This window comes from Boleophthalmus pectinirostris, unplaced genomic scaffold (genome assembly GCF_026225935.1).
Source record: "Boleophthalmus pectinirostris isolate CB_2022bp ecotype Guang Dong unplaced genomic scaffold, ASM2622593v1 HiC_scaffold_13, whole genome shotgun sequence".
NCBI lineage: Eukaryota > Metazoa > Chordata > Actinopteri > Gobiiformes > Gobiidae > Boleophthalmus > Boleophthalmus pectinirostris.
The window spans coordinates 20,027,488-20,053,264 of NW_026571036.1; the positions used below are offsets into that span (position 1 = coordinate 20,027,488).

The following is a 25,777-nucleotide window of genomic DNA, read 5'->3' on the forward strand; positions in this document are numbered from 1 at the left end:
TCAACACCACCACATGCTGAGTCAACATTGCTGAAACACGATTCTCGCTCTTTTGCTTTCCTGGTTTTTGCAATAGATTCACTCTTGTATATCTATGGGAATTGAGGAGAGCCGTGTGTCCTCTGTTCCTCCTTTCCTTCCCTCCCTCTTTTTAAAAAGCTACACTGGTTTATTCAAATAACTGGCCACCTGAAATCCATCTATTCTCTCCCCCCAAGCCTTTTCTTATACTCTGTGGTTATACGCTTTCTCTGTGGGCTCCCCGGTGAGGCAGAGAGACAGGTGAACTCTGTGTGTGTCTGTGCGTGTGTGTGTTTGTGTGGGGCACGTGTGCGCTGCTGCTGCATCGCTGAACTGCACAGACTGGAGGAGGCGAAGGAGAGCGGAGCGTTTGTCCTTGAGAGTGACTGACTGCAGCTGGAGAGCAGAGGAGCCAGCCACAGACCAGCGCATGCAACCTACAGTGAGTATTATTATCAAGACAAATGTTCAAATCCTGTATAAAGTCAACTGAGGTGAAAAAAGAGAGATTTATTTTATTTAATTTTATTTTTTATAGCAGCAGTTGTTTAGTCTGCTTAGAAACAGTCCGGTGGTGTTTGAATGCATGTGGGCGCAGAGAAAGTCCAGACTTTTGTATATTCACGTGAACTCATCTCTAAACCATTTCTATTTAAAACTCTGCTTGTTTCTTAAACCTGTACGTATTTAAATTTCACAATAAAAAGAACTTAACATAACATCCTATTTTGCACTGCCCCTCCTTCTCTTGCTCTTTTCTCACTGCTTCTGTTGACGGATCGATACTTATGCATCTATAATTGGAAGTCATCATTTATGGCGAGTGGGCAAAGCGACTCATTATCATGTGTAATCTCGCAGAAAATTACATTTTGACTGGTGTACCTTGCCGTGGCCAGAAAATCACTGGACTGTGCGTGGCTGAATAACTAAAGCTGATCAGAAGGAGGGGTGTGAGCACAAGTGAGGGAGACAGCTGAGGTCATTAGGTTGTATTTTAGTTTTCAGTTTTAATGAAGAGTTAATGAGTTGAACCAGAAATTTGCTCTGTCAATTATCTGTAAAAGTTTGATTTCTCTAACAGATCTGAGACAAGACTGAACTAGTTCATATTGATTGGAGTGGCTGTCTGTGAGTTATGACTGTGTCTAGTCACCTGTAGAGAGGTAAAATCCATTACATCAGTGTTATTCAAAGTGTGTTACATAGGTGACTATGGTATGGTATTACTCTATGGTATTATGGTATTATTATGGTATTGTAATTTAGAATAGATTAGAGCTTTTAAAACCATCTATCTCTCTCTAATCTACACCATGTATCACCACATTTTAAATTTACGTTTAGTTTTAGTTTAAACCTAGTTTGTTACAATTCTTGGTATTGGCGGGTTTCCGATCAAAAAACAGTTTTAACTATTAATTATGTTGTACTCTCTTTAGAAATACGTAACACAAATGATGAATAATGATGATCCTCCTAGTTCACTTAATTTGATGGTACCATACAAGCCAAATGTTTAGGTTTATTAGGTTTATTTTGGTATACCTACTGTGCATGTGACTGTAAGTCGATTTAAGCAGACTGAAAAAGGAAGCATATAGGGCTTTTAGTGAGCATGGAGGCTGATTTGTTTAGAGTAGACATGCTGACATTTCGCCAAAGGGTCCAAATTTGCCACCTGTGGAGATTGAGATGATATGATGAGATAGACGCTGTGTGTGTTTTAATAGCTCCTGAATCAGCTGCTGACTCCCATGATTCCTTGTGTGCGTTGGACCCGCAGCCCTCCACACGAGAACGGGGAACCGGTTTGAGCTCGGTTTGAGCCCAGTTTGAGCAAGTGGGTGAAATGGGTGAATCACTTCATTACTGTTGAGTGGAGTGAAGCTTTGAAGACACCTGTCAAGTGTAAGAACCTAGCACTTTCTGAGCTTCATTGAGCAAAACACCTTTTCAGCAAATTGTGAATAAAATCATCTAAAAAGATCAGGACTGAGCTACCAAGGCAAATATATATGTTTGGTAATTATTACATTTTTTTCACAGTATTTAAAGGTAGGATATGTAAAATATATATAATATTTTACAAACATGATCTGTAAACATGTTTAAATTAAATATAGATTTTTATGGATTTTTCATCAGGTAGAAATTTAGGAATTAACTAAACTTTTACTTTTTTATGTATATATTTTATATTTTTGTATCTACCTCAAGGGCAGGAGTAAATTACTTTACTTTGACTACACAGCACTTACCATTTGTAGTGCTGTTTTTGGCGGCATCTGGTGTTGAGAAAGAGGATTGCATTTTCCCACAAACCTATATATTGTGTTCTTGAGCCCATGCTTGCTGTATTTGGTTGTTCAATAGTTTAATATAAAAAATGACCTCAACTTGCCCACCATAATAATAATTAAGAAAGGTTCATTTTTTGGAGTATTAATATACCAGTTCGTACTTAACCCATTGCTAAAAAAAAAAGAAACATTTAAATTTGGCACTAGAGGATTAATTGTCATGTAAATCAACCTTTTAATAATATCTATTTTATTGCCTGAAAAGATGCATCTATTGCAGGATTGTCCAAACTATAGTCTGGGGGCCAAATGCCCTCAGACCAATTTTTGTTGGCCTTCAGACCCCTTGTGCAATTGGTCCAACTAATCACAGGCAAAACTTTTAACCACAAATTTGAGTACAATTATACATCTATTATTTATATAGCATATTATTGCATTGTGATACAGACCTATAGTTATTGTTCCGATTCTTATAAAAGGTACAGCACTATCAGTATTGGCTCTATCAAAGCCATGTAAAATGCACAGAACTGAATGACTCACTGTATTGACACCGGTCTTTGGCCCTCAGATTCAAATATATTTCAATATGCGGCCCGTGGTGAAAAAAGTTTGGACACCCCTGATCTATTGCACTCTAAAACAGGATGCTGAATGGAGACAGATGTAAATATATGTAAATGTGTTTGAATGATTGACAGAGGCAGGATTTAGGGCTCTACATCTGAGACAAATCAGCCGCACAGGCCAAGGTGTCCTCAGTATCATTAAACTTACTAAATAACCTAAAATTCATCTGTTTGTAAAATGAATCAATATGCCAGAAGAACAGAAGTTGGCCATGTAATCCACTTTGTTGGTATAAAAGGACGTGTGCCGTGGTAATCCACATTATGTTGTTAAGAGGAGAGGGTGGCTTATGGGGTAGAAAGAACTTCCAGATGGGCACCTGCCAGAGAACAACAGAGCCGAGTGACTGAGTGGATGAAGAACAATAAATCAAAAATTAATCAGTTTATTTCATTTCAGCTGTTAAACAAATACATTTATCTGAAGTCTGAGGTTACTAAAGCTGTGGGGCTGCTATTTGTTTAGGACACTTAACATGATTTTTACATAAACCAACAATTTAGGTCTTGAATAGTATAAGATCAGAAGTGGTATATTTAGTTAAAGGTACACTATGTAATATTTAGCGTGGTGAATCCTTCTCCTCCTTGTCTTCATGAGGATGTTATTGCTTGCCTGGAATGTTTCGCAGTATGGCATTAATAAACTTATTTCTCTTCATGTACATAAGCATGCAACGCTATCAGCACAAGTTAGATGTGAAGAGTTGACCCCGCTCACTGTAGAAAGTCTTTTAAGCTATACCTATTTTAAAAATGCTATTAAAAATACTACAGAGATAAATAGATCCCAGACAAAGCAATATCTCCATGGAGACCGTATCAGAAAAATCTGTATTAGAAAAGTTGCATAGTACCTTTAAGGAAGATGTAGCTGTGTAATTTACATATGTGGTTTAGCACTGATTTAGTCCGGATTTAGATTTGGTTTTGTTCTGGTTTGGACCTTAAATTGGGTTTAGACTTGGTTTAATTCTAGTTCAATCCTTACTGATATACAATATCAAAAATAAGTTTGAGATGTTGATGCCAGAACGTCAGTGATGTCAATGTCTCCAGTAGAGGGCACCATGAGCAAGTTGGTGTATCGATTACTGACCACAGTTCTATTTTGAAATATGCAAAAATGAGCCTAATTTAGCTGTAATGAAATCCTCTTTGCCTGAATGCCTTCCTGTGTGCATGTTTTCCCAGCAGTCCCTGACTTCCTGCCCACAGCGGCCCCATTGGATCCCTGAGATAAGTGAAAACCATTTGAAGTCCATTGACCCACTGAGAATAGCAGCAGCAGGTCCCCAGTAGCTCTTAGTGACATTTCTATGGTTACAATGCTTTAAGCTGCTCCCAAAGGCTTTCTAAGGTTTCGAGTCTGGCACAGATTATGGACATGTCATTCCTACCCTGTGTGTGTCTGTGCGCGTATGTAACCTTTGACCTCTTTACAGTGCGGGCTACAGATCAATACAATGAAACAGATCCTATTGCGTGCGCTCATCTGTCAGTCAATCTGTCAGTGAATCATTTCCCATCCAATCCATCTATTTAAGGGCATCAAAGTGGGAAGGCATAGAAGGAGGAAATGATTTTCTATTTTGGTATAACTCATTTTTACTCCTTTTCACTCATTCTCTACGCAGCGGCTTTTGGGACATTCAGAGAGGGGTTGGGTGGGCCAGACAATAGTGTTTGCAGACACAGTGTCAATAGTCTAGCCCTGTGTGCCTGTAATTGATGGATGGCTATGAGTCAGGCATAAACTAAGCAGATTAAACTGACTAGATTGGAGCTTGGATGCAAATGTGTGTGTTGAGGCAATGGGGGGAGAGGGGTGTTAGTGTAGCCCAATGACTGTCCAGTTTGGAAAGTCAATCTGACAGCTGTCCCCAAGAGGCTGCAGATTTGGTGGCTCTGAGTTTAGGGATGAGGAGGAGAGGGAGAATGTGAGTTGATTTTTGTAGGTGTCTGGTGCTGGCCCGCAGTTTTCTTTCCCCTCAGAGAAAAGCCAACGCATCTGGGGTCAATAGCTGGCAGCTGGGTGCTCGGTTACAGCCAGCATCCAATCACCTCCGCAACAGCAAGAGTAAATTATTCTTGATGTTTTTGTTATACTTTTGAAAGTATAACATATTTTGTTACATAATTTTGTATTTTTTAACACTTTTGGTTGATGTGTTGTGATTAAGTATTAACTAATTAATTAATTGAGTACAAAATACTTTTAGTTTTTACTGCTACTCTACTCTTTCATTTGTAAATACTAATGAAATACTTGAGAAGTTTTTTTTTCATACCTTTACTTTTACTTGAGTATTTTTTTGTACTTTACTTAAGCAAGAATATTGAGTACTTCTTCCATCACTGACGTTTTATATTATTTATGCCATTGCATAAATAATATATTTACCTTGATTAATTTGTTTACCATGTTTTCATCCTTTTCTGAGAGGGTTTAAAAGTGTGTACTTATTTTATGCATAGAGACACAGAAATTGTGCATTTTCTCCACCTTCACATTAAGACAGTTGATCAGTTGATGCTTTTAAGGCCTGTTCAAAAACACACTTTTACTCACAGGCTTTCAATACAGCATGAGAATTTGGTGGTCTTCTAACAGTCTTTTATTGATTTTATATTGATTCTATAGCTAATTTTAGAATATAAAAAAAAAAATTATTGACTCATTTTTTATGCTTTATTTTATTTCAGTATGTTAATTTATATTGTGCCTACTCTGTGCAGCACACTGGAGACTTTTTGTTGGTAATATATGCTACACAAATAAAGCTGGATTGAATTATATGTATCCAAGTAATTTCCCTTGTAGTGGATAATTAAAGTTTAACTCTGAAGTTCTGTATTCACACAGTGTTCTGAAACTATACCCTTGTAATAAAATGTTTTAGACTAGTTATCATCTTGCTTACTTTGTTTTGCTTGCAAACAACAACTTTACAGGCACTGGATGTATTCAAAACAACTAGTTCATTCTAATCTTCACTATCATAAATAAAGTAGTCCTTTTGTGGTACTTAACACCAGTTTTCACTTGACGGCGCCAAGTCTTGACTGTTTTTTTCTTTACCTGTAGCGCCTCATGTGATTAGTATTGCTGCCAAACAAAACATAGCCTTTGTTACACAGTTTAATGATAAAATAAAATCGCTTTGTTTTTAATTTAAGCACGTCAAGACTACACGCACCCACTTCACCTGAGAGAGTGCATACGAGGACTCCATTGACGCTAGAGGCTATTGTGTTAACAGATATGCTGCCTTCCAAAATGGTTTATTGAAGATAATTTAATTCTGTATTAGTTTATTTTGTGGTTGGGTTTGATAGTGCTCTAGTTTGAAGTTAAGATAAATCAAATCTCCATTCTTCAAAGCCTCTTGTATTTGTTGACACGTGTAGTAAGTCTTTGTATGCGTTTGAATGTGCGTGTTGGTTTGGCGGTTTCATGCCTTGTGTAATGAGATAAGAGGCACTCCATGTAGTCTGCCGTCTGGCCTTTATCTGAGCTGCAGATTACAGCAGGTGATTTCTTCCCTGTGAGATCGGTGAGACGAGGGTCAGTCCTAGTGATGCTGAATACGGACATGTGATGGACATTAGACTGGGCACACTACAATATAGTGTTTAGATGGAGGTCGATGTATTAATAAAGCAGGGATTCTTAAACATATAAAATATGGAAATATAAAAAGTAAAGAGTTATAATGGACAAATATTACAAGATTGTGGACTAGTTTGCTAGCCCATAGATTAGATGCGACCAGAGACTAATGCTTCAGTTTTATGCGTAATGTAATTTTCTTCTTCCTGAAGACGTGAGACAAGCCTGTTTAGCTGTGCATATGACTGAAAGGTTTTTATTAGGCACTCTTCTCTTTTAATGTTAATTTTATGATGATTATTTATGTTTTGATTTGTTTGTAATGTGATTTTAATGTATTTCTTATTCTGTAAAGAGCTTTGAATTACTTTGTATGATACATGTGCTATACAAATAAACTTGCGCTGCCTAAACTAAATTTACAGAATGATGTAACAAAGGATTCTTGTACATGTTAAAACTGGGACTAAACTGGGACTAAACCTGGACTAGATCATGACTAAATCAGGACTATAACAAGATTACAACGGGACCAAATAAAGTCTACATCAGTCATCAGGACTAAACTAGGCTCAAACTGAGAGCAGCCAAGTCATGAGTGAGTGCACCCTAAGTAAGAACTGAAACTGTACTAACAATGTACTGTATTAACTGTGGCTACACCTTTAATTCCAAATCAAGTATTAAAACACTAAAACGTACATACTTTTACATATTTTCTTTTATATATTTTGATCTTTAGACCAGATAGTTAGACCAGCACCATTGAGGACTAGTGAGTGAGAACCACTACATTATAGAGCTCTTGAAATCTGATAGGTCCCAAATCATGGTGCAAGTGCAAGATCATTCATAATACATTTATAAGAAAACTAATGAGAGTAGTGTGCCAGGATGGGGAGTCATTTGTTTACAGATAGTAGCAGATTAGGTAGGTTTCTGTGTTTTAAATGGATTAGCCCGTGGTGACAACATGTTGCATAAGACTGCTTAACTTCACTCTCACAGGAGAAGTGACAGAACCAATTTGCGGAGTGACGCTGGATAGATTGACATATGCCGGTGCTACTATTGCTACTTTAATTTAGCTAATTTGATTCACCCATTTACTCACTCAAGTATTAAAGTAGGACTGAAGTGTGTTTTGTCTTTTGTATTATAAATGGAAGGTACCTGGCATATCTGAGGCATACTGTTTATAAGAATTCTTTGTCACATTTCATTGTAGTAGTAATTTATGAATGAAACCATGAATGAAAGTGATAAAACAGGCTTTCAGAAAAGAGGCCCTGCCAAGTCAAGTTACAGGTCAGATCTGTTTTATTTGTGATATTTGCTCACAAATATTTTTGAGCAATAAAAACACCTGCAATTTGATTAACACAAGATAAAGAAGTGTAATACCATACTGTGGAACATTCCAGGCAAAAACATCTCCCCCTCTCTCTGCTTTTTCACAACAGACAGGTGGAATAAAAGTCTAGCCAAAATATAGTTAATGAAAGGCTCCACAAAAATACAAATTGTGGTTTCATATTTAGATAATGTATAAAATCTTGTATCTAGGCAAAGTTGGCCGGGATGGAGCATGGACCTCAGCGACCCCAGTTAATCTTTCTTTACTATTCCAAGTAGTACTTACTACTGATTACATTTTGTACACACGTGCCTTGTTGGTGAAAAGAAGCAAATTAGGCAAACCGCCACAGCCTATAATGAGATAAAATGCTCTAAGGCACTTAAAGCTTGGTAACAAATTTTCAAACTCAACCAAAGACAATCCATAATCCAGCCAAGTCCCTTTGCCTTTCCTGTTAATAAACAGCTTAAATGCCCCAATGTGTTGCTATTAATTACGAATTCCCCTTGAACACTCCTTACCAAAGTAGTCAGAGGAGGACAGCCAACATCCTCCCGCTCCCCTATCCACCTGCCCCAGGGAGACACCGGCTCTGATTGGCTCAGAGCTCAGCCAATCCGGCGTCAGCTCCCTGTTGAGGGGGAAGGCCATTCAAATGGGAGTGTGTGGCTGCCTGGGATATTCATGCTTGGAGACCCTTGTCACACCAGCAGCTTTAAAGCCACAACTCTTCAAAGGCAAAGTGTCCGGGGGGGTCTGTCTGAGGAGAGAGGAAAGAGAGGTGTGATTGACAGGAAGACAGGCACGGACCATGAGAAAACTGTGATACAGCTGTGGATAGGCTAGTTACATTCAAAGCTGTGAGAATATTGAGAAGTTAATAGCTGGACAAAATTGATTTTTTATTTTTTTTTACCGGAGTATGGTGACAGAGTTCAGATGGATCTAGTCGACCTGTATCTCCCAGAGTGCTTCACTTACCACTCTGACATTGAGTAAGTACTTCCAACACGATGCAAAAATGTATTCCTTAAAATACCTTATCATTAAAATGTAGCTAAGTTCTATCTCAATAGCTTACCGGGAAGTCAGTTTGCATTGGTAAAACAAATGCCATTGTTTCAAGCTGTTTGTTTTCAGATAATGATTACTGCGTTGCCAGATTGGAGGAAAGTTCAACTGTGTTTTACATTAGGTCAAGAGAAGCTAAATTACTCTTTCTTTTTCATCATAAAACAAAACAAGCAAAAGTATGTGATAAGATACCTCCTTTACTGCGGCAATTCTGGATAATTAAAGTCATTCATTACAATATTTTTATTACCCATTAACCTCTTAACTAAAGCCTCACTAGGTATATTTCAACTCTAGTAAACAAGAAAATACTATGGCTTTACTAGTGACAATCGGATGAAGAGGGGCGTCTGTGGTTGATCTTATGCATGGCACGCAATGTTGTATGTGTAGTAAACCAGTAACAAGGAGGACCGCCAGCTCCTTCACTGGTCTGACTTAAGACTCTTATGCTGGGGCTAGTGCAGCTACTGATCCCTGCTCATCACTAAATGGCTCACAGGTAGAAGCATAGAAATCCTACTGACCTAAATATTCTTTGGGGGTTATACCTGGGTCACTATAAAATACTAAAGATGCAATGTGTTTTTGTTTGTTTGGTTTTTTTTGGTTTTTTTGAGGGGGTCAGCTATCTGCTTGCTTCCGGTGAGATATTGCCTTGCCTGGAATGTTCCACAATATAGCATTAAGCTTATCTAGTTTGTGTTTAGTCAATTACTGGTGTATTATTGATTCAAAAACAAGCTTTTTTTTTTGTGAGTGAGGTCACTTCTCCACAGATCAGACCTCTAACTTGGCTTGATAGCGTTACCTGCTTAATTTCAGAGTGATGAAAATCTAACACTTTTGCGATAGAAATTAAAATATTTAGAATTGTAAACAAAATATCATATCTTTTCAATGGTCACAGGTCCCCAAAATATCACATAAACAGGAAACTCAAAACCATGTATGAGCAAGTTTAATGCCATACTGTGGAACATACTGTGGAGCAAAGTAATGATATTTCCACAGGCAGTGGTCTCTCCTTCCCAAGTTACATCGTGAATCTTTAAGATTTGCACAGTTTTTTTTGCAGTCCTCTGCTTCATTGTGTGGTCATTGTCTATGGAGTATATGACTGGTTTCAAAGCGTCTCAACAGCCCTCAGGTTAATGGGGCTCCTTTTTGTCCCTCCTAGACCTTTTCACACATTCTGTCCGTCTGCTTCTTGTAACATCCTCCTTCCTCTCCTCCTCCTATTCTCCCTCTCTCACTTTTCCCTTCTGCTGCATTTTAGCCATTGTTGCCAAGGTGCAATTAGAGTTGTTTTGGATACTGACCCACAAAGGGCTAAAGCCATGATAACTTGAATTCCCACTGACACACACACAATTTTCCTCATCGTTTTAGTGTAGATTAGCAACCTGTCACAATATGCTTGATCACTTAGCCATTTCATTAAAGAAGCTAAATACCACTGGTACCCTCCCGCCTACATTCCTGATGCATTATAATGGGAGAACATAAAGTATATCTCAGCTGTCAGTGACTTGACACAGAAATATGGATGTGTATGATTGATGACCAATAATGGTACCGGTGAGTCATTTTAAAAGGAAACTCAAATTACATCTCTCTATTGTTTTTATAGTGGCTAAAGTGGATTAAAGAAGCAGGTAATGACAAGAGATAGAAATTAAGATATGTGGGAAGGGGCTTTTAAAGTAGTAACATAAGGACCTTTGGGGGGATTAGAGGGTTCAAAATTAAAATGTTAATCGATGTAACATGATTTCTCAGTTCAATAATGTTTGTTCTAGCATAGGTTAGAAAAGCTACCTAAAGCTACATAGATTTTTGTTCAAGTTATGCATGCATAACAAATTTAATCAATCAGTCAATAATCAATTGCTAACATGTGAATAATGAAAAAAATACAGATTTTAAAATATTAGTAACACTTTATTATTACTACACTTGGTTGTAATAAAGCATGAACAAAGAGTTAATTCATACTGAACAAATAGTTTACTAAGAAGCTTATTAATAATTCCTTAAGATTAGTTATTAAGGCTGGATAATTCTTAATAAACTGTTCATTATAAATTAAGTCTTGTTTATGCTTTATTAAGGATAGTTAAAGCCCTGTATTACAAAATGTGATTCTTGTGAGCTTTAAGCCAAGTTAGAATCCTCACAAACATACTCAGAGTTGTGTTTTGTTTCATTTACACGTTTAAATATTTTTTTTATTATTAATCTTTCTACATCTCCAAAGCTCAAAATGCTCTGTTCCACCTTGTGATGTTATATAGTGGTAGTTTTCAAGTTAACAGCTATCGTTTACCTTTAGTTCAGTAGAGATTGGTAGAGCTGAAATCATCAAAATGATTGTAGTGAAGGTGTATGAATCTTAAAAACACAGTGACAGTGTTTTCTGTTTGAGAGAAGAACTCACCATAAAACTGCAGGATACGTGAATGAAACAAAACACAACTCCAGGTATGTTTTTTATGAGGAAGCAACAATTATAACATTCCTCTGAAATTGGCTTTAAGGTGTCGTTATTATAAAGTGGTATCAGAGTAACAAATTAGATAAACATACCCTGACTGATTCCTTATTCTTTTGCATAAATAAATAATAGTACAAAATAAGACACAGGTTCATATGGGAGCACATTAGTTAAAATTTAAATGCCCTTAGCACACTTCTACCATTTGTAATTCACAAACTGTATTCTGAGAAAGCCAAACAGCCCAATGAAGTAACTTTAACTGGACAATACGTACAGTGCACAGAAATGTAATGTACCGTGACGTTGTGTAACACCACATGATATCGCAACAACACAGCACTAGCTCAATCTTCTTCTTAAAAACACTTGTCTTACAAAGTTGTTGATTCTGTCTGTCTGGTCCCTGTGGGCTCATAGAGGGGTCAGCAGCCCGTGGCAGTGGTTTACTTTGGGGGTGGTAAAATGAGCCCATGTTTTTGCCTATCAAATCACTTGTGGATGAGGGAACTCTGCTTTGCATGACAGGAACAAGACTGGCATCCACATCCAGGATACAGTTGGTTCATTTGTCCATGTGTTTGAGCCATGTGAGCTACAACAGAGATGTCAGACATTTTTAAAAGACTTTGGCGACACTCAGTACAACAGCAATACGTGTCAGGGTGTTTATGAAGACACTTGCTCAGAAATATGTCTGTAAGTGTCGGCCAGGCCCACTTCATGTGAAACTAGAGAACATGACGAAAACTGGGAGCCCGTCTATGAATTTTATTTTTACATGCACACACACGCCTGACTCCAGTGTTCTGAGTGAGAGGGATGTCAGATCACATGTCTGTCAGACTACGGCACCTCAGCTGGTTTTACATGTTCCTTTGATGAAACAGTAATGCCACGATAATATACCTCTCTATTTCTCTAATGCTAGTATGGGTTATTTCAGGTAACCACTGTCCAGACTGAAGATATCATTATGTAAAACTCCAAATGTAAAGAGTCAGTGAAGAGTAAAAGATCCATGGAAAATAAGACAATTGGATATGATAATTAAGGAGATTGTTGGTTTGGAGATTTCCATAAGTTTGCCTGAGCAAGCTCTGCCTCTCAAAACAAAGTAGAGTAATAGGTAGTGGGTTTGCATATGTGGTAAATTACAAACGGCTGGTTTTGATAACACTGGGATGGATTTCCCGAAGATCAAGAGGTACTAACACGTGGTTACAGTCTCAGTTAAAGTGACGATAATTTAAGATTCTCTTGTAATCAAATACAATTATACTTCAGTTAATTAATTCCAATTTAAATGTACACTCCATTAATGAGCTTGTGTGTGCGCGCAGTCCTTTGGGCAGGATGTCTCTGAGGGGCCTGGACCCCGCCTGTCCCACGTCCATAAAGCGTGAGCCCTCCAGCCCAAGCTCCCAGGGCGACGTGAGCCCAGCGCAGCCCAGCCCCGCCAGCTCCTCCTCGGACACTAACTCCAGCTTTGGGCCCCTCAAGAGCCACCCTCACAGCAACGGCCTGGACTCCCCTAGCCTCTATGCCCACAGCACTGCCAACAATGCAGAAACGAACAGGTAAGTGCACTCTGTCTGTGGCACTGTGTTTCACAGAATCTTTGACTTATGATTCATACTATGTGCAGGAGGTTTGCGGAGGACGAGGGCCAGGTGAAGTGTGAGTTTATGCTGGGCGCTGTGGCCAAGCGCCTGTGTCTGGTGTGTGGAGACATCGCCTCGGGGTACCACTACGGGGTGGCCTCCTGTGAAGCCTGTAAGGCCTTTTTCAAGAGGACCATCCAAGGTAAAAGCACACAGCCCCACACAATTTTATACTTAGTAACAGTTTGTGGTGCATGGCCGATAATGCCTTCCTGCATCATATAAACCTGTTTAACAAGCAATATGGTGTGATGAGCATTGTTTTAGTCAAAACAAGCCCTGATGTGTTATCTTACTGCTTCCGCCTCCTGCTTCTTTAACTGCCCGAGCCTTTAACTAAGGAACTGTTTGCAAACAGCTGATAAGAATTCAAAAGTACAGCAATAGTGTGTATAGTCAACATGTTTAGGCCAAAGCTGAAAGGGATAGCAATGAGCTCTGGTGCCGCGTGTCCCAGGTTAGCATCCAGCATGTTGGCGACTTTGACTTGGCCACTGCATATGGGGTCAGAGGTCAAACAGGATGCGTCTGTCAGATCAAACCAACGGATCTGAAGTCTGGCTCATCAGTCATTTCCTGTTTCTAATGTGTGGTGACAGCTGACAGCGCCTGCTACTGGCCCCATGCCACCAGACTAACATGCACATTTGGCTCCTCTCTTTGTCGCAAAACTCAAGGAGAGCTCCCATTACACCAAATATAAACACTGTGTGGGATCATTTACTGTTTACATTTGTCTAATAACTATGTTTCTCTGATTTAGGTAACATTGAATACAGCTGCCCAGCGTCCAATGAATGTGAAATCACAAAGAGACGAAGGAAGTCCTGCCAGGCCTGTCGATTTGTCAAGTGTCTGGCTGTGGGCATGTTGAGAGAAGGTCAGTTATTAGCAAATAAACTACTTGCTTTTATACAAACCAATCACAAGTTATCAAGCCATATCTCAACATAGTCTAAAACAAACATGGACCACTTATCAGCATGGACATTCTTGAAAACAATGCTCAGATTTGATTTCACTGTATTATTAACACCCAGACTTTAACACCTTTCATGTCTCGCCAAATACTAGCAATGAAACTTAAAACGTTTGACAGTTAAATCCAACAATGTGTTTCAGTGGGGAAGATGCCAATGAGCTAAGTACTTTCTTTTTTTCCAAATATAAAAAAACTGCGTATATATATCATTGTGTAATATTAAGAAAGCACTGAGCAATTGCAGTTGATGTAGATGCATATAGTGAATTCCACTGGGGGTCTGTAAGTGCGGTCAGGTGCTCCGTCTGCAGTCTGTGTGCCTGTGCGCTGACATATTGTTGTCCAGATTTAGAAGTGACTTAAAAAGGAAAACATTAGGGACCTCCTACTGTACAGGACACTTGATGCTGCTTATGGCCAACAGATGATGATAAAAGACAGACGAGGAGGGGCTAATAAAAGGGTATGGGGTATATGTGTGGAGTATAGAATGTTTGAATAATAAGATTATCTAGTTTAGAGTTTTTGTTGCTATAAACATATTGTTAATGTTTAGGAAGTAGGGGTAGAACTATGCCTTGTCAACATCTATAACTCAATATGTTCTTTTTTGAGCCAGAGTTGACCAAACAATAAAATTTTAATTAAAAATGCCCTTAAAAGTCAGTATTGTATTGGCAAATAAGTAAAATAAATTTGTCATAAGAAGAAAATATTATTTGTCAAAAATTTTAAAAGTCCATTACATCAGTGTCAGTTTTCAATATATATCTCAATCTTGTATGCTGAACTAAGACTCATATCATCCAAAGCATGTATTTATTTATTTATCACTTTCTAAATTATTGACATCAGTCATCTTTACAAGAGTTCAACGCTGTGTAAACTTTGTCAAAACACATTTACGCTCACACTTTTGTTGTTGTGCTCCTCTGGTCTTTCTCTAAATTAGCTGCGTTTAACGGGTACACAGACATTGACAGCATCGCTGTACCCCTGCTCTCCTGCTACACCCCCTTTCTGCCCATTTCCCTCCCCACTCGTAAATTCCTCCAGATGCCCTGTGGGATTCCTGGACCTCCGTGAAATGCGAACTGCCCCTCGTAACTGCGGTCGTAAGCGGCCCTCATAACGCGCTTCATCGTGTCTCGTAATGCCCCGCTTTCCCCAGAGAGGGACAGTAAAAGGCTGAAGACAGAAGAGCACTGCGGTTTAACAGGTCGACTCAGAGACATATTAAAGACACAGCTAAAGACATATAGACCTCAGGCAGGATTTGATTAAGCCGTGTTTAGTGGCAAAGCTGGCATTTGTGGTCAAAATGTGGTCACAAATACTATTTAACATAGCATACATATATCTGAGTAACCGCGAGTCTAATATATTCCGTTTGCATTTTTCAAACATCATAGAAAAATTAAGGTAAACTAGATTACATGTTTATATATACTGCAAAAAGATGTGATGGCCAGGGTTTATGCTTCATAATCTTACAGTCCTTCTCGATGTGTAGCAGTATTATAGGCTATAATCATTCACTTAGAGGTGGTAAGCTTCTTATGTAGCCACAGCTGCCATGGTGCACACTGACAAAAATGGGCACCAAAAGCACCACAACAGTATAAACTGGTAAGTGAACTGCCAATCCTCCAGATATAAGACACCACCTCAGTCACAGTCAACCACCTCTTAACATCCTTTTATTTACCATGAGGAGCCACAGAGGGGACGTAAGCTCTGTAGGTGCGGCACTGGCAGCTCATGTGTACATTTGTCACAATATCTGAGAAGCGTGGGAGTGTTTACAGTAAACACAAGCTGGTAGCAGCAGACTGCAGTGGAGGAGGCCAGAGGAGAGGAACAGGCCACTGTAACCCGGATCAATCTGGATCAACTGGCGAATGACTGTCGCTGATCCTGCCCCGTGCATTTTAGGTACTTGTAAAGCCTCTCATGAGAAGGAGGGAAAGACAGTGATGAAAGACAGGAAAATATATCGAGGCGTGACATATCCATCCATTTTAGACTAACAAGGCAGTGTCTGTTTTGTTATCCTGTCGCTGCTATTCTTGGCCTTTTAGTTGTCAGCACATTCCAGCTTGAAGAGTTACACTTAGCTCCATGTGTGTTTATGGCAGGTCCACAGCACACAAATACACCCGTATGCACTTTTTTCTAAACATATTTGATTTAATGCACAGCTCACCAACATGGATCATGGAGCTACACAAATGTTGCCGCCCATCTTGTGCCAATGACCCAGGGGTTAATCCACATTTGCTTTTTGCCCTCTGTGACATCACGAAAGTGTCACGGGGCAGTCGCATTTGGTTGACCAATCTTTTTAATAGCAGTGTACTTCTGGAGTTTCAGCTTTCCAGGAAATCTTCACCAATCTCTCACATCTCTCATCTAACCAAGAACTGGGTATTTACAGTAGTTAAGGCCCACAACATGTTTATAGCTACATATAATCACAATGAAATGTAAGGTTCCTGAACATATATAGTAATTATAAATTTAGCTTTTTCACCTCCTGTGATTTTGTATGAACAAATGTGGGATTTAAAATGTGTTCTATAAATAAATTGGTGTTAACTTCAATATTACAAAAAACACACTGGAATAAAGAAACACAACAATGCATTGCCTTTATGTGCAATAAAATGACTTAAAGGTGACCTGCACAACATTTCTGATAGAGGGTCCACCACCTGCTTGTCTCCATGGAGATGTTATTTGCCTGTAACGTTCCACAGTATAACATATATAGTGTTTATTCATTACGGGTGTTTCTACTGTTCAAAAATACAATAATTCCTTCTGTGAATAGGGGCAACTGCTAATCTATCCTGTGGAATATTCTAGACACAGCAATAACATTTCCACGGAGACAAGCAGGTGGTGGACACTCTTCTAGAAATGTTACGCAGTGCACCTTTAAGTAATTGCCATAGGTACTGCACAAATAGCCCAAAAATAGTCAATGTAAGGAAGAGTTGGGCTCGGTGGTGTATAGAGTGTTAGGGGGAGGTGTCAAGTGGGCAAATAATACCCTCTGAGAGCCTCTTTCAGACTGGAGTGCCATTATAGATCTATTGAGCACCACAATGGCAATTTACACCGCACACACACTGGTAACCCAATACCACTACTGAAGACTTCTAAGTCACAGAGACATGTTTCCTCTACAAGCATTAATGCTATTCTCCAGCCCAAACTACCCCACACGCGCGCTTAAATACCCCATACTGTGCTAGTCCTGCTGTCCAAGAGCTTGTTAAGATGAGCAGTTGTCATCAGCTGCTCCAAAATCCTGCGTGTTGCGTTACAGGTGTGTGCAATGTGGTGGTATGGCTATGGCCTCCTCGAACTCATTGCCGCATTCTTGTATAAGCCTGGAGGGACGATGATTGAGCAGCTTTAGATGGCTTTAGGGAGCTCAATTTAAGTATATATGTTGTAATGGTAGGGATGTGTGGTAGCAGAGTGGTTGGCCTCTCAGCAAACAGGTTGATGTATGATTCTAAGGTTGTATATAACACAAAATCAGCTTAAATATGCAGAATTTGTGTGTTAAACATGCGTGAATGAAACACAAGACAACACAAATAGTGCCATATTTAGTATATTTGGTATAAATATTTTATTTATCTCTACTTTTTATTATTCCTGTACAAAAATTTGCAGTGCATTTGACTCATACCAGTGTTAGGCCAAAAGGTCATCTCCAAATGCAAGACATTATAAATCTGAAATCAAATTATGTATAACCCTGTAGTTTGGACTTTTTCTGAATAGTTTAAAAGTCCTATATTATGCAAAATCAACTATTGTTTGCTTTAAGCTATATTATAATGTTGTTACTGCATCAGATACATAGCTGGAGTTGTGTTTTGTTTCATTCACAGATGCTTGAGTAAACTTTTATTATTAGTCTGCCTACATCTCCAAAGCTCAAAATCAGAAAATAGTGTAATAAGGGCAATTTAAAAGCTCTTTGTGGTACAGAAACTGATTCGGAGTATCAAGCCTTTTCCTTAGAATCAAAAATCAAGTTTGAGATTATTGTGACACAAGTTTTAAGAATATGTCACTCAACTCTGTGTTGCTGTGTTCATAGGTGTTCGTCTGGATCGAGTTCGCGGAGGCCGACAGAAATACAAGAGGAGGATAGACGCAGAGAACAGCCCATACCTGCATCCACAAAACGCCTTGCCCCAAAAGAAAACATGTAAGCATGCACGCTGAATCTCGACTGGAGTGTGAAGTGACGGAGAAAATGACTTTGCTAATTGAAATGTTTACAGATCAACAATTATTAGAAACTTGAATAATATACCTACAGAACGAATGACGAATTATGCGAAAGGTTTAATCAACAATACTGGAAATCTTAACAATGACACTGAGCTTTTTTCAGAAATATATTTGTTGGAAGAGTGCAAACAACTATATTTTCTGGTTTCGAGTTACAATATTAGTTTCAGTGGAATGGTAATATCAAATGTACATAGGCCTATGGATAAATAGATACATAATCCATATAACAGAAGTCTGGTAAAGATTCCACTGCAGAGATGGTGTATTTTAGGTGATGTTAGAATATAGCAAAGAGGACTCTACGCTGTTAAAGACACTAAAGAAACTTAGGTAACTAAGCAACTGCCTCCTTCAGGAACCACAATAGAAAAGTTAATACATTTTGCCATATCACAGCTACTTATCACTTTATGATAAAAACACTCCTTTACCAAGCTATCTATAAATATTTTCTAGTTGCAGTCGGCGGTGTGACTGAAAACAAAGTGGTGTCTCTTTTGCTGGTGGCGGAGCCTGAGAGCATCTTCGCCATGCCTGATCCTACCGTCCCAGAGAGCGACATCAAGGCTCTGACCACCCTATGCGACCTGGCCGACCGCGAGCTAGTGGTCAACATCGGCTGGGCCAAACACATCCCAGGTACCTGTCTGTTATAGGGGTCTGTCACAATAATTTACACTGACTTATTCATCAGTGTGAAAGATTAACACATTTTTGGCACATAAGTAGGGAACTAGTGATACAATAGGTATCTCTTAACAGTAATTTGAATGAGCTATAGCTATTGAAGGTCGAATAGTTAATAGACTTATTATAGATTCTAACAAGCAATTTTAACTGTAAATAGTTTGTGGTCTTGTTTGCAAATCCTTTTTTATTGCCGTTCATGTGTTATTTAAAGTTAGGGTACATTTAAGGGGCAGTAGTGGTTATCAAGCACAGGTTGGAGGTTCACACCCCACTCAGATCGGTGCATTATCTCTTTGTGTCCTTGGCAAGACACTTCTTCCAGGCAACCTTGTTTCCATCAGTCGACCCCAGGGCCGCTCTGGTTTCAGTAGTAGTTTACCATCAGTGAATGGTGTGAATTAAAAATGTACAAAATTGAACTCTGACTTCTTGAACTTTTTTTGTGCTATAATACTAATTGTGTATTTAAAGGTGCATGCATTGTGCAACTTTTCTGATGGAGGGTCACTCACCAGCTCCTCTCCATGGAAATGTTATTGTTTTATCTAGAATGTTCCACAGTAGAAATTAAACCTACCTATCTCAAGGGAGATACCTCTAGGCTACATCATAGGTCAAATCTGTGGAGAGGCGACCCTAATCACAGATAAAATTATTGTATTTTTAAGCTATAGAAACACCTGTAAGGGATAAATGCTCGATAGATGTGTGTAATGTCATATCGTGGAACTTTCCAGACAAAGCAATATCTCCATCTTCATGAAGACAAGCAGGTGACGGACCTTCCACAAGAAAAAATACACAATGCACTTTTAAACTTGGTATTTTGGGGTTATAGAATCAGTGTCTTAATAACTGGTCTTCAATTTTCAGTTGTCATAATATTTTCAACAGCGACATATCTGACTACATAATGTATTACTGCGTTGAGCCTACCATTACCCCTCTGTGCCCCACTCTTTAGCTCATGTTAAGTCCCTAATCAGATCACAGAAGGATTGTTGTGGCTGTGGATGCCAACTCGCCGGTTGGTACTGGCACTGGCGAAATGTTCTGTCAGTCTCTCCGCACTCAGCGCCCTCAGCCACCAGATGACCACCGCCTCCTGAAGTTAGATCTCATTTCATTATTTCCCTTAGGTAGATGCCCCACTGACAAGGAGGAGGAGCAAGAACATCCTGGGTTTTCTGTTCTGGATGAGCGAGTGGAAAAGATGGGAACTACATTGTGAGGGCTTATGGGGATTAAAACGCCGGTATGCAGTTATGTTGACAGGACTAATGGAGGAATCTACGGTCAGGCCAAGCAACAGAGATGGAAGTTAATTTAATTATTCTATTTGAGAAAGTGCTTGTCCACTGCAAATAAATATGTAATTACTCCAACTGAAAAAGCCCTTGTGGATAGTAGGTGAAATGGTAAAAGTTTATACAAGGTCAGGGTAAACAACAGCTAATCTGAACTAAATTGATTAAAATCAATAAATATCCCAAATTTTTATCTTAGTCATCCTGGTTTTTAAAATTAATTTGTCATAAAGTGTCATAAATGGATTTTTAAAGGAAATTTTTGAGGGAGCGATTATTCATCTTGTTTATCAAGATAATTAGACATGAATTGACTTTCCTTTTCATTCTAGTAGTTTTCCTTTGAGTTTCTTTATCATGCGTGTTTAGCCTCACCCCAAACATCACCCAGGAAACACCTGGGTTCTGTGTTGATGCCTGAACTCGGGAATGCTTACAAAACAAACGCAGCAGCTGTGGCGTCTCTATCTTAGATTGTCTCTGCATTTCCTCAAACACACCATTTTTCCAGTTAGTGTTTCTTATCAGCATTTCTATTGTTATATTTTATATATATATATAAAAAGCATTCTACCACCTCTCATCAGAACTTACCCGAGGGCTCCGACCTCTTTTCCTCTGTCAGCCTGATGGGCGGTGTTTGTAGAATTTTTGCCAGTAGAGTAGTAGAGTAGCAGATTTTCACCGGAGGCTGCAAAAGACACAAATATCAGGTTAAAAACGTTACAAAAATGTATACAAATATCCTTTTTTTTTTGCTATCGATGAAATGTTATACCATGGGTGTGAATATTTAAAATGATAGCTAGCGAAGTTAAGATTCAGGTTTTCTTTCAAATCAGTGTGCTTATGAATATATTTTGATATTTTTTATTATTTATTCTTTTATGTATTTATTTAATTAATCTATTCTTATTTCTTTCATTAACTTATTATTTATGTATTGCTGATTCTTACATTTTTCCTACTCAAGATTCAGATTCAGTGCGGAGCTAAATTACAAATTGTACTGGGCCATAGAAAAAAACACACGCAAGAATGAGATAGAGTCAAATTATCATTGCTCCAGTACTAGCACACATAACTCACAGATTCTAACAGTTGACAAATAAAAATCAATAATTTAAATCAAATCAATATTACTTCCCGGTTTCAGTAGTTCCTATAGATATATATAAAATGTGATCTGTCCTCAAGATAATGCAAACTGGCAGCATGAAACAGTAATGGACATCTGAAAAAGTGACAGAAAAAAAACAGATCTTAAAAATGGTGCCGCCCTAGAAGCGTAATGGCTGTGTCATATCAGCTCTGGGTGAGTGGCAGGCCACACAGCCCCGTGCGCTGAGACCACCAGGGTCCTGGGCAAATAGACCCTGGCCATCTGAGTTCTCTGCCCAGGGGGAGGTGAGAGTGAGCGGGCTACTGTTGGGGCCGCTCCCCTTGCCTCTGTGTCGACTCCTATCAGGCAGATTGACAGTGATGGGCGCTGGAGTCTGAAGGGCAGACTGGCAGATGAGCTGGCTAAAGACCAACTGCCCGCTCGCTTATGGCCTTTTTGAGTCCACTGCTGTGAGATGGGGCCGGACTTGAAAGCAACTGTAGCCGATTTGTGTGTCTATAATGAAGAGTGGCATGAGAATTGTTGAGAATTTTCTAAATGTCAACCATTCCTGTTTATTTTGTTAAAAGGAATTTTAAGTGGTTGTGTGTGGGAGGGCTGTAATTATATTGCTGGGTTTCAGATGACCCCACAAAGCAAATAATAATAATTAATACAGGATGTAATATAGTGAGTTCAAGGGTCTAGTCACTAAGACATTACTCTGATTCAGAATTTATGAATTTTCCTTTTAAATATTTTTTTTTAACAAAATAGGAAATCTAGGGAAAACTGGCTTGCATCCCCATCTGGCAGAATAACATTATCACATTTGAGACAATTCATGCAAAACACAGCCATTACAATGCTAAGATTTGCTGTGTCATCTCCACAGAGAAATTCAAGTGAAGGGAAAAAATATATTAATATAAGATATTTAAACTGTTAAAATCATTGTCCTGTTATAGTCTTAATTGTAGCTACTGAAAAGGTGACTTTGTATTTTGGGTTTGACCATAAATTTGCCAAAAATGTATTTTCTATTTATACCATTATACCAATATTGCAACATTAAACATTTCTAATGTTGACCAGTCTCTTCAGGTCCCCTATCTGCAAAGTCCCTAACCTGAAATCCCCTGTCCTGAATCGATGATCAAGTGCCACAATACTGATCCCTATCGTCCAATAAAACCCCGTAAAGACACATTTCCAATCAATCGGAGAGAGATGGTTGGCAAATCGGCGCCACTCACACTTCCCTGCGGTGACTGTAAAGAGCAGTGGATCCTGATAACTATCACTGATGGTGTCAAAAATAAAAACAGCCCTCCTCCCATCCCTACCGCCCTGTAAAATCATCTGTTTAATTACAGCAAGGGAGAGAGACATAGAGACACAGAGAGAGAGTGGTCTTTATGTAGCGGACGTGCTGAGGTTTAATGTGCTCATGTGGGGTGTAATTGTTAATCAAAGTGGGTGTGTCCCTGGGAGCTTAATTAAATTCACAACCTCTTCACTCCCTCTGTCCTCTGTTATGCCCTTTACACAATGTCACAGTGCTCCCAGAAAAACAACATCATTAAAGATACACAGGCTAATTCACTCTATTGTTGATACAATTTATAGAAATGTTCATTCTTGTCAAAAAAAAACAAACAAACAAACAAACAAAAAAAAACATTTGATTAAATATTCATATTCTATCACCTCTCCTAATATGGTGATGAGGTATTGCTTAATTTAGGTATTTTGTATCTGCTTTTTGGTCCTCCCTTGTGCAATTTCTGGGAAAGAACTACCATAGCAATGACGTAGCCCAAATTGGTCCTTTTTTAGCCCTGAAAAAAACAGGTCGTGCTCGGAAAGCCAAATCTTTTCTTAGGTGGTATATATAAAAAGTGTGAGAACCACTGGCCTATATCTTAACAAAGTCCTCTCTTGTTCAATAGCTGACATAATAATAACATGCTGTGATTTCAAGTAGCTGGCTGGTCTCTCTAAGCAGTCCTGTTTTTCCCCATAGGCTTCCCATCCTTGTCTCTTGCTGACCAGATGAGCCTCCTGCAGAGTGGCTGGATGGAGATTTTGATTCTGAGGGTGGTGTATCGCTCACTAACCCTGGAGGACAAGCTGGTGTATGCAGAGGACTACATCATGGATGAGGAACAGTCCAAACTGGCCGGACTCCTGGACCTCAACAACGCCATCCTGCAGCTGGTGAAGAAGTACAAGAGCATGGGCATAGAGAAAGAGGAGTTTGTGGTTCTGAAGGCCATCGCGCTCGCCAATTCAGGTGCGTATGATATGTTTTGATTTTATTATTTATTCCTGTCAGGTGTTATAGATAACTGCAGTCTGCATCAGCAACAATTAATCAAACTTGTGATTGCACACTCTGGACAGTGGTTAGTTAGTCACAGTTTTGCACCATTTAAAACAAGTCAGTACCACTACAAATGCATTGGAGACAGAACTGCTGTCTGTGTGCTGCAGTATATATCTGCTATATATCATGATACATTTTTACAAACAATAAGATAAGCTCTGCTGTAACATTACTGTTCTTCTCCTGACAGATTCCATGCAGATTGAAGACACAGAGGCAGTGCAGAGACTGCAAGATGTCCTACATGGAGCTCTACAGGACTATGAGAGCACCCATCACCCAGAGGATCCTCGGAGAGCAGGCAAACTGATCATGACGCTGCCCCTCCTGAGGCAGACCTCTGCACGGGCTGTCCAGCATTTCTGCAGCATCAAACAGGATGGACGTGTGCCCATGCACAAACTGTTCCTCGAACTGCTGGAGGCAAAGGCTTAACACAGACATGCTACCATTAGCTTTAGCCTAAACTCAATGAACGACTGAAGGACTACTCATTTTGCCTGCATTCAAAGTTCAAATTTGCTCAGACCTGGAAACTCAAGAGATGGAAAGCTGCTGGATTATCTTTGTGCCCCTTTATCCTAGTGTCCTACAGACATTACACTGACTGTGTTCTGACCTGTGTCTGGGTCAGAGAGGAATGAAGGACATTGAAAAACAGAAGACTCGCCTTCTGAAGACATCAACATTTTTATGCCAAACGTAAAGCTTCTTTGTCAAAAGACTTGAAATGATTTCCTCTATCTTGAAGCCTGTTAATGCATCCTAGAGCATATAGAGAGCCTTTTAATTGTTTAATTTTATTTGTCAATTTTGTACAGACAAGATAAATGTGTCCTAAGAGGCAAGTTTTGCCAAAGAGTAAAAGACTGCACTGCATTCTATAAAAAATACCAGCAACTGTCCACCATAATACAATGTGGCCTGTGAGACACTCACCCTGCAGTGTGTTGCAACATCTCGGTCCATTTCAGAAACAGCAGATGAATAAAGGGAATAGCTAATGTAATCCACTAAAACAATGAAAGCCTCTTTGGTTTTAGCAGAAATGTTCAGGGAAAGTAATGTCATTAAATGACTCTGTGACAGCATGTATTTATTTTAAAGTGGCTTTGTTTCTTTTGTTGTTGCTGTGGCATTAATGGGACGCAGAAGAAAGCAATTACATTCAATAATTTTATAACATATTTTTAAATTGTATAATAATTTTATACACTAGCTTATGCCACTATAGCACTGATTAATAGCATATCATGAAAATCAAGTTTAAATTAAATAGAAGTGTACTTATAATATGTTGTAGACTGATCATAAATAACTAACAAAAAATGTATTGTTAATTATGGAGGAGAGTGATGTCCAGATATAACTGTATGTATAGGATAAAGTTTGTGCACTACTTTGCCTTTTAGCCATAATGTTTGGGGAAACTGGTGGTGGCCCTCTTTTACTGTCTGTGTCTTGTGTGAAGAATAGTTTAACCTGGAAATTGTCTTTTACGCACACGATGAAGGAATCTCTGTACTCAGAAGAAGTGTGTTTTTATTTGGGTACTGTGACACTATCTGTATATGATTTAGCAGAGCAATATTAAATGTATACTGTACCTTTTGCTGTATATAAACGTCATGTCTTATGCCAAGAGAGATGTTCAAAGATGCAAATAAGCTTTGTTAGGCTGAGCTGTGCTGTGCTATCATTCTCAGGTGGATTCTTGGGCAATAAAGATGATCCCTTAATGCGGTGCTTGCATCTAAGTGTCATCTTTCTGTAGCAACACTAGCAACACTTCATAACCAATTCATTATGGCCTAGTAAGT

General features: G+C 38.9%; 1 protein-coding gene across 2 annotated transcripts; it reads left to right on the forward strand.

Moving 5' to 3' along the window:
* The first annotated feature begins 339 nt into the window (after positions 1-339).
* LOC110175171 (estrogen-related receptor gamma-like) lies at positions 340-25,695 on the forward strand. 2 transcript variants are annotated; one of them, XM_020941301.2, is made up of 8 exons: positions 340-463; positions 12,844-13,080; positions 13,149-13,306; positions 13,928-14,044; positions 18,270-18,380; positions 18,926-19,108; positions 23,595-23,864; positions 24,148-25,695. In XM_020941301.2, exons 2-8 carry the CDS (start codon positions 12,857-12,859, stop codon positions 24,390-24,392), a joined length of 1,308 nt encoding a protein of 435 aa, XP_020796960.1. In that variant the 5' UTR covers positions 340-463; positions 12,844-12,856; the 3' UTR covers positions 24,393-25,695. The 2 variants fall into 2 exon arrangements, with proteins under 2 accessions (XP_020796960.1, XP_020796952.1); XM_020941293.2 differs by lacking the exon at positions 340-463 and adding an exon at positions 8,399-8,924.
* Positions 25,696-25,777: the final 82 nt, after the last annotated feature.

Bases quoted from the DNA above. Each gene is read 5' to 3' on its own strand.
- LOC110175171 (XM_020941293.2), top strand. From the start codon at position 8,869: ATGGATCTAGTCGACCTGTATCTCCCAGAGTGCTTCACTTACCACTCT. The intron at 8,925-12,843 runs GTAAGTACTTCC...GTGTGCGCGCAG, and splicing joins ACTTACCACTCTGACATTGA to TCCTTTGGGCAGGATGTCTC. The intron at 13,081-13,148 runs GTAAGTGCACTC...TACTATGTGCAG, and splicing joins AACAATGCAGAAACGAACAG to GAGGTTTGCGGAGGACGAGG.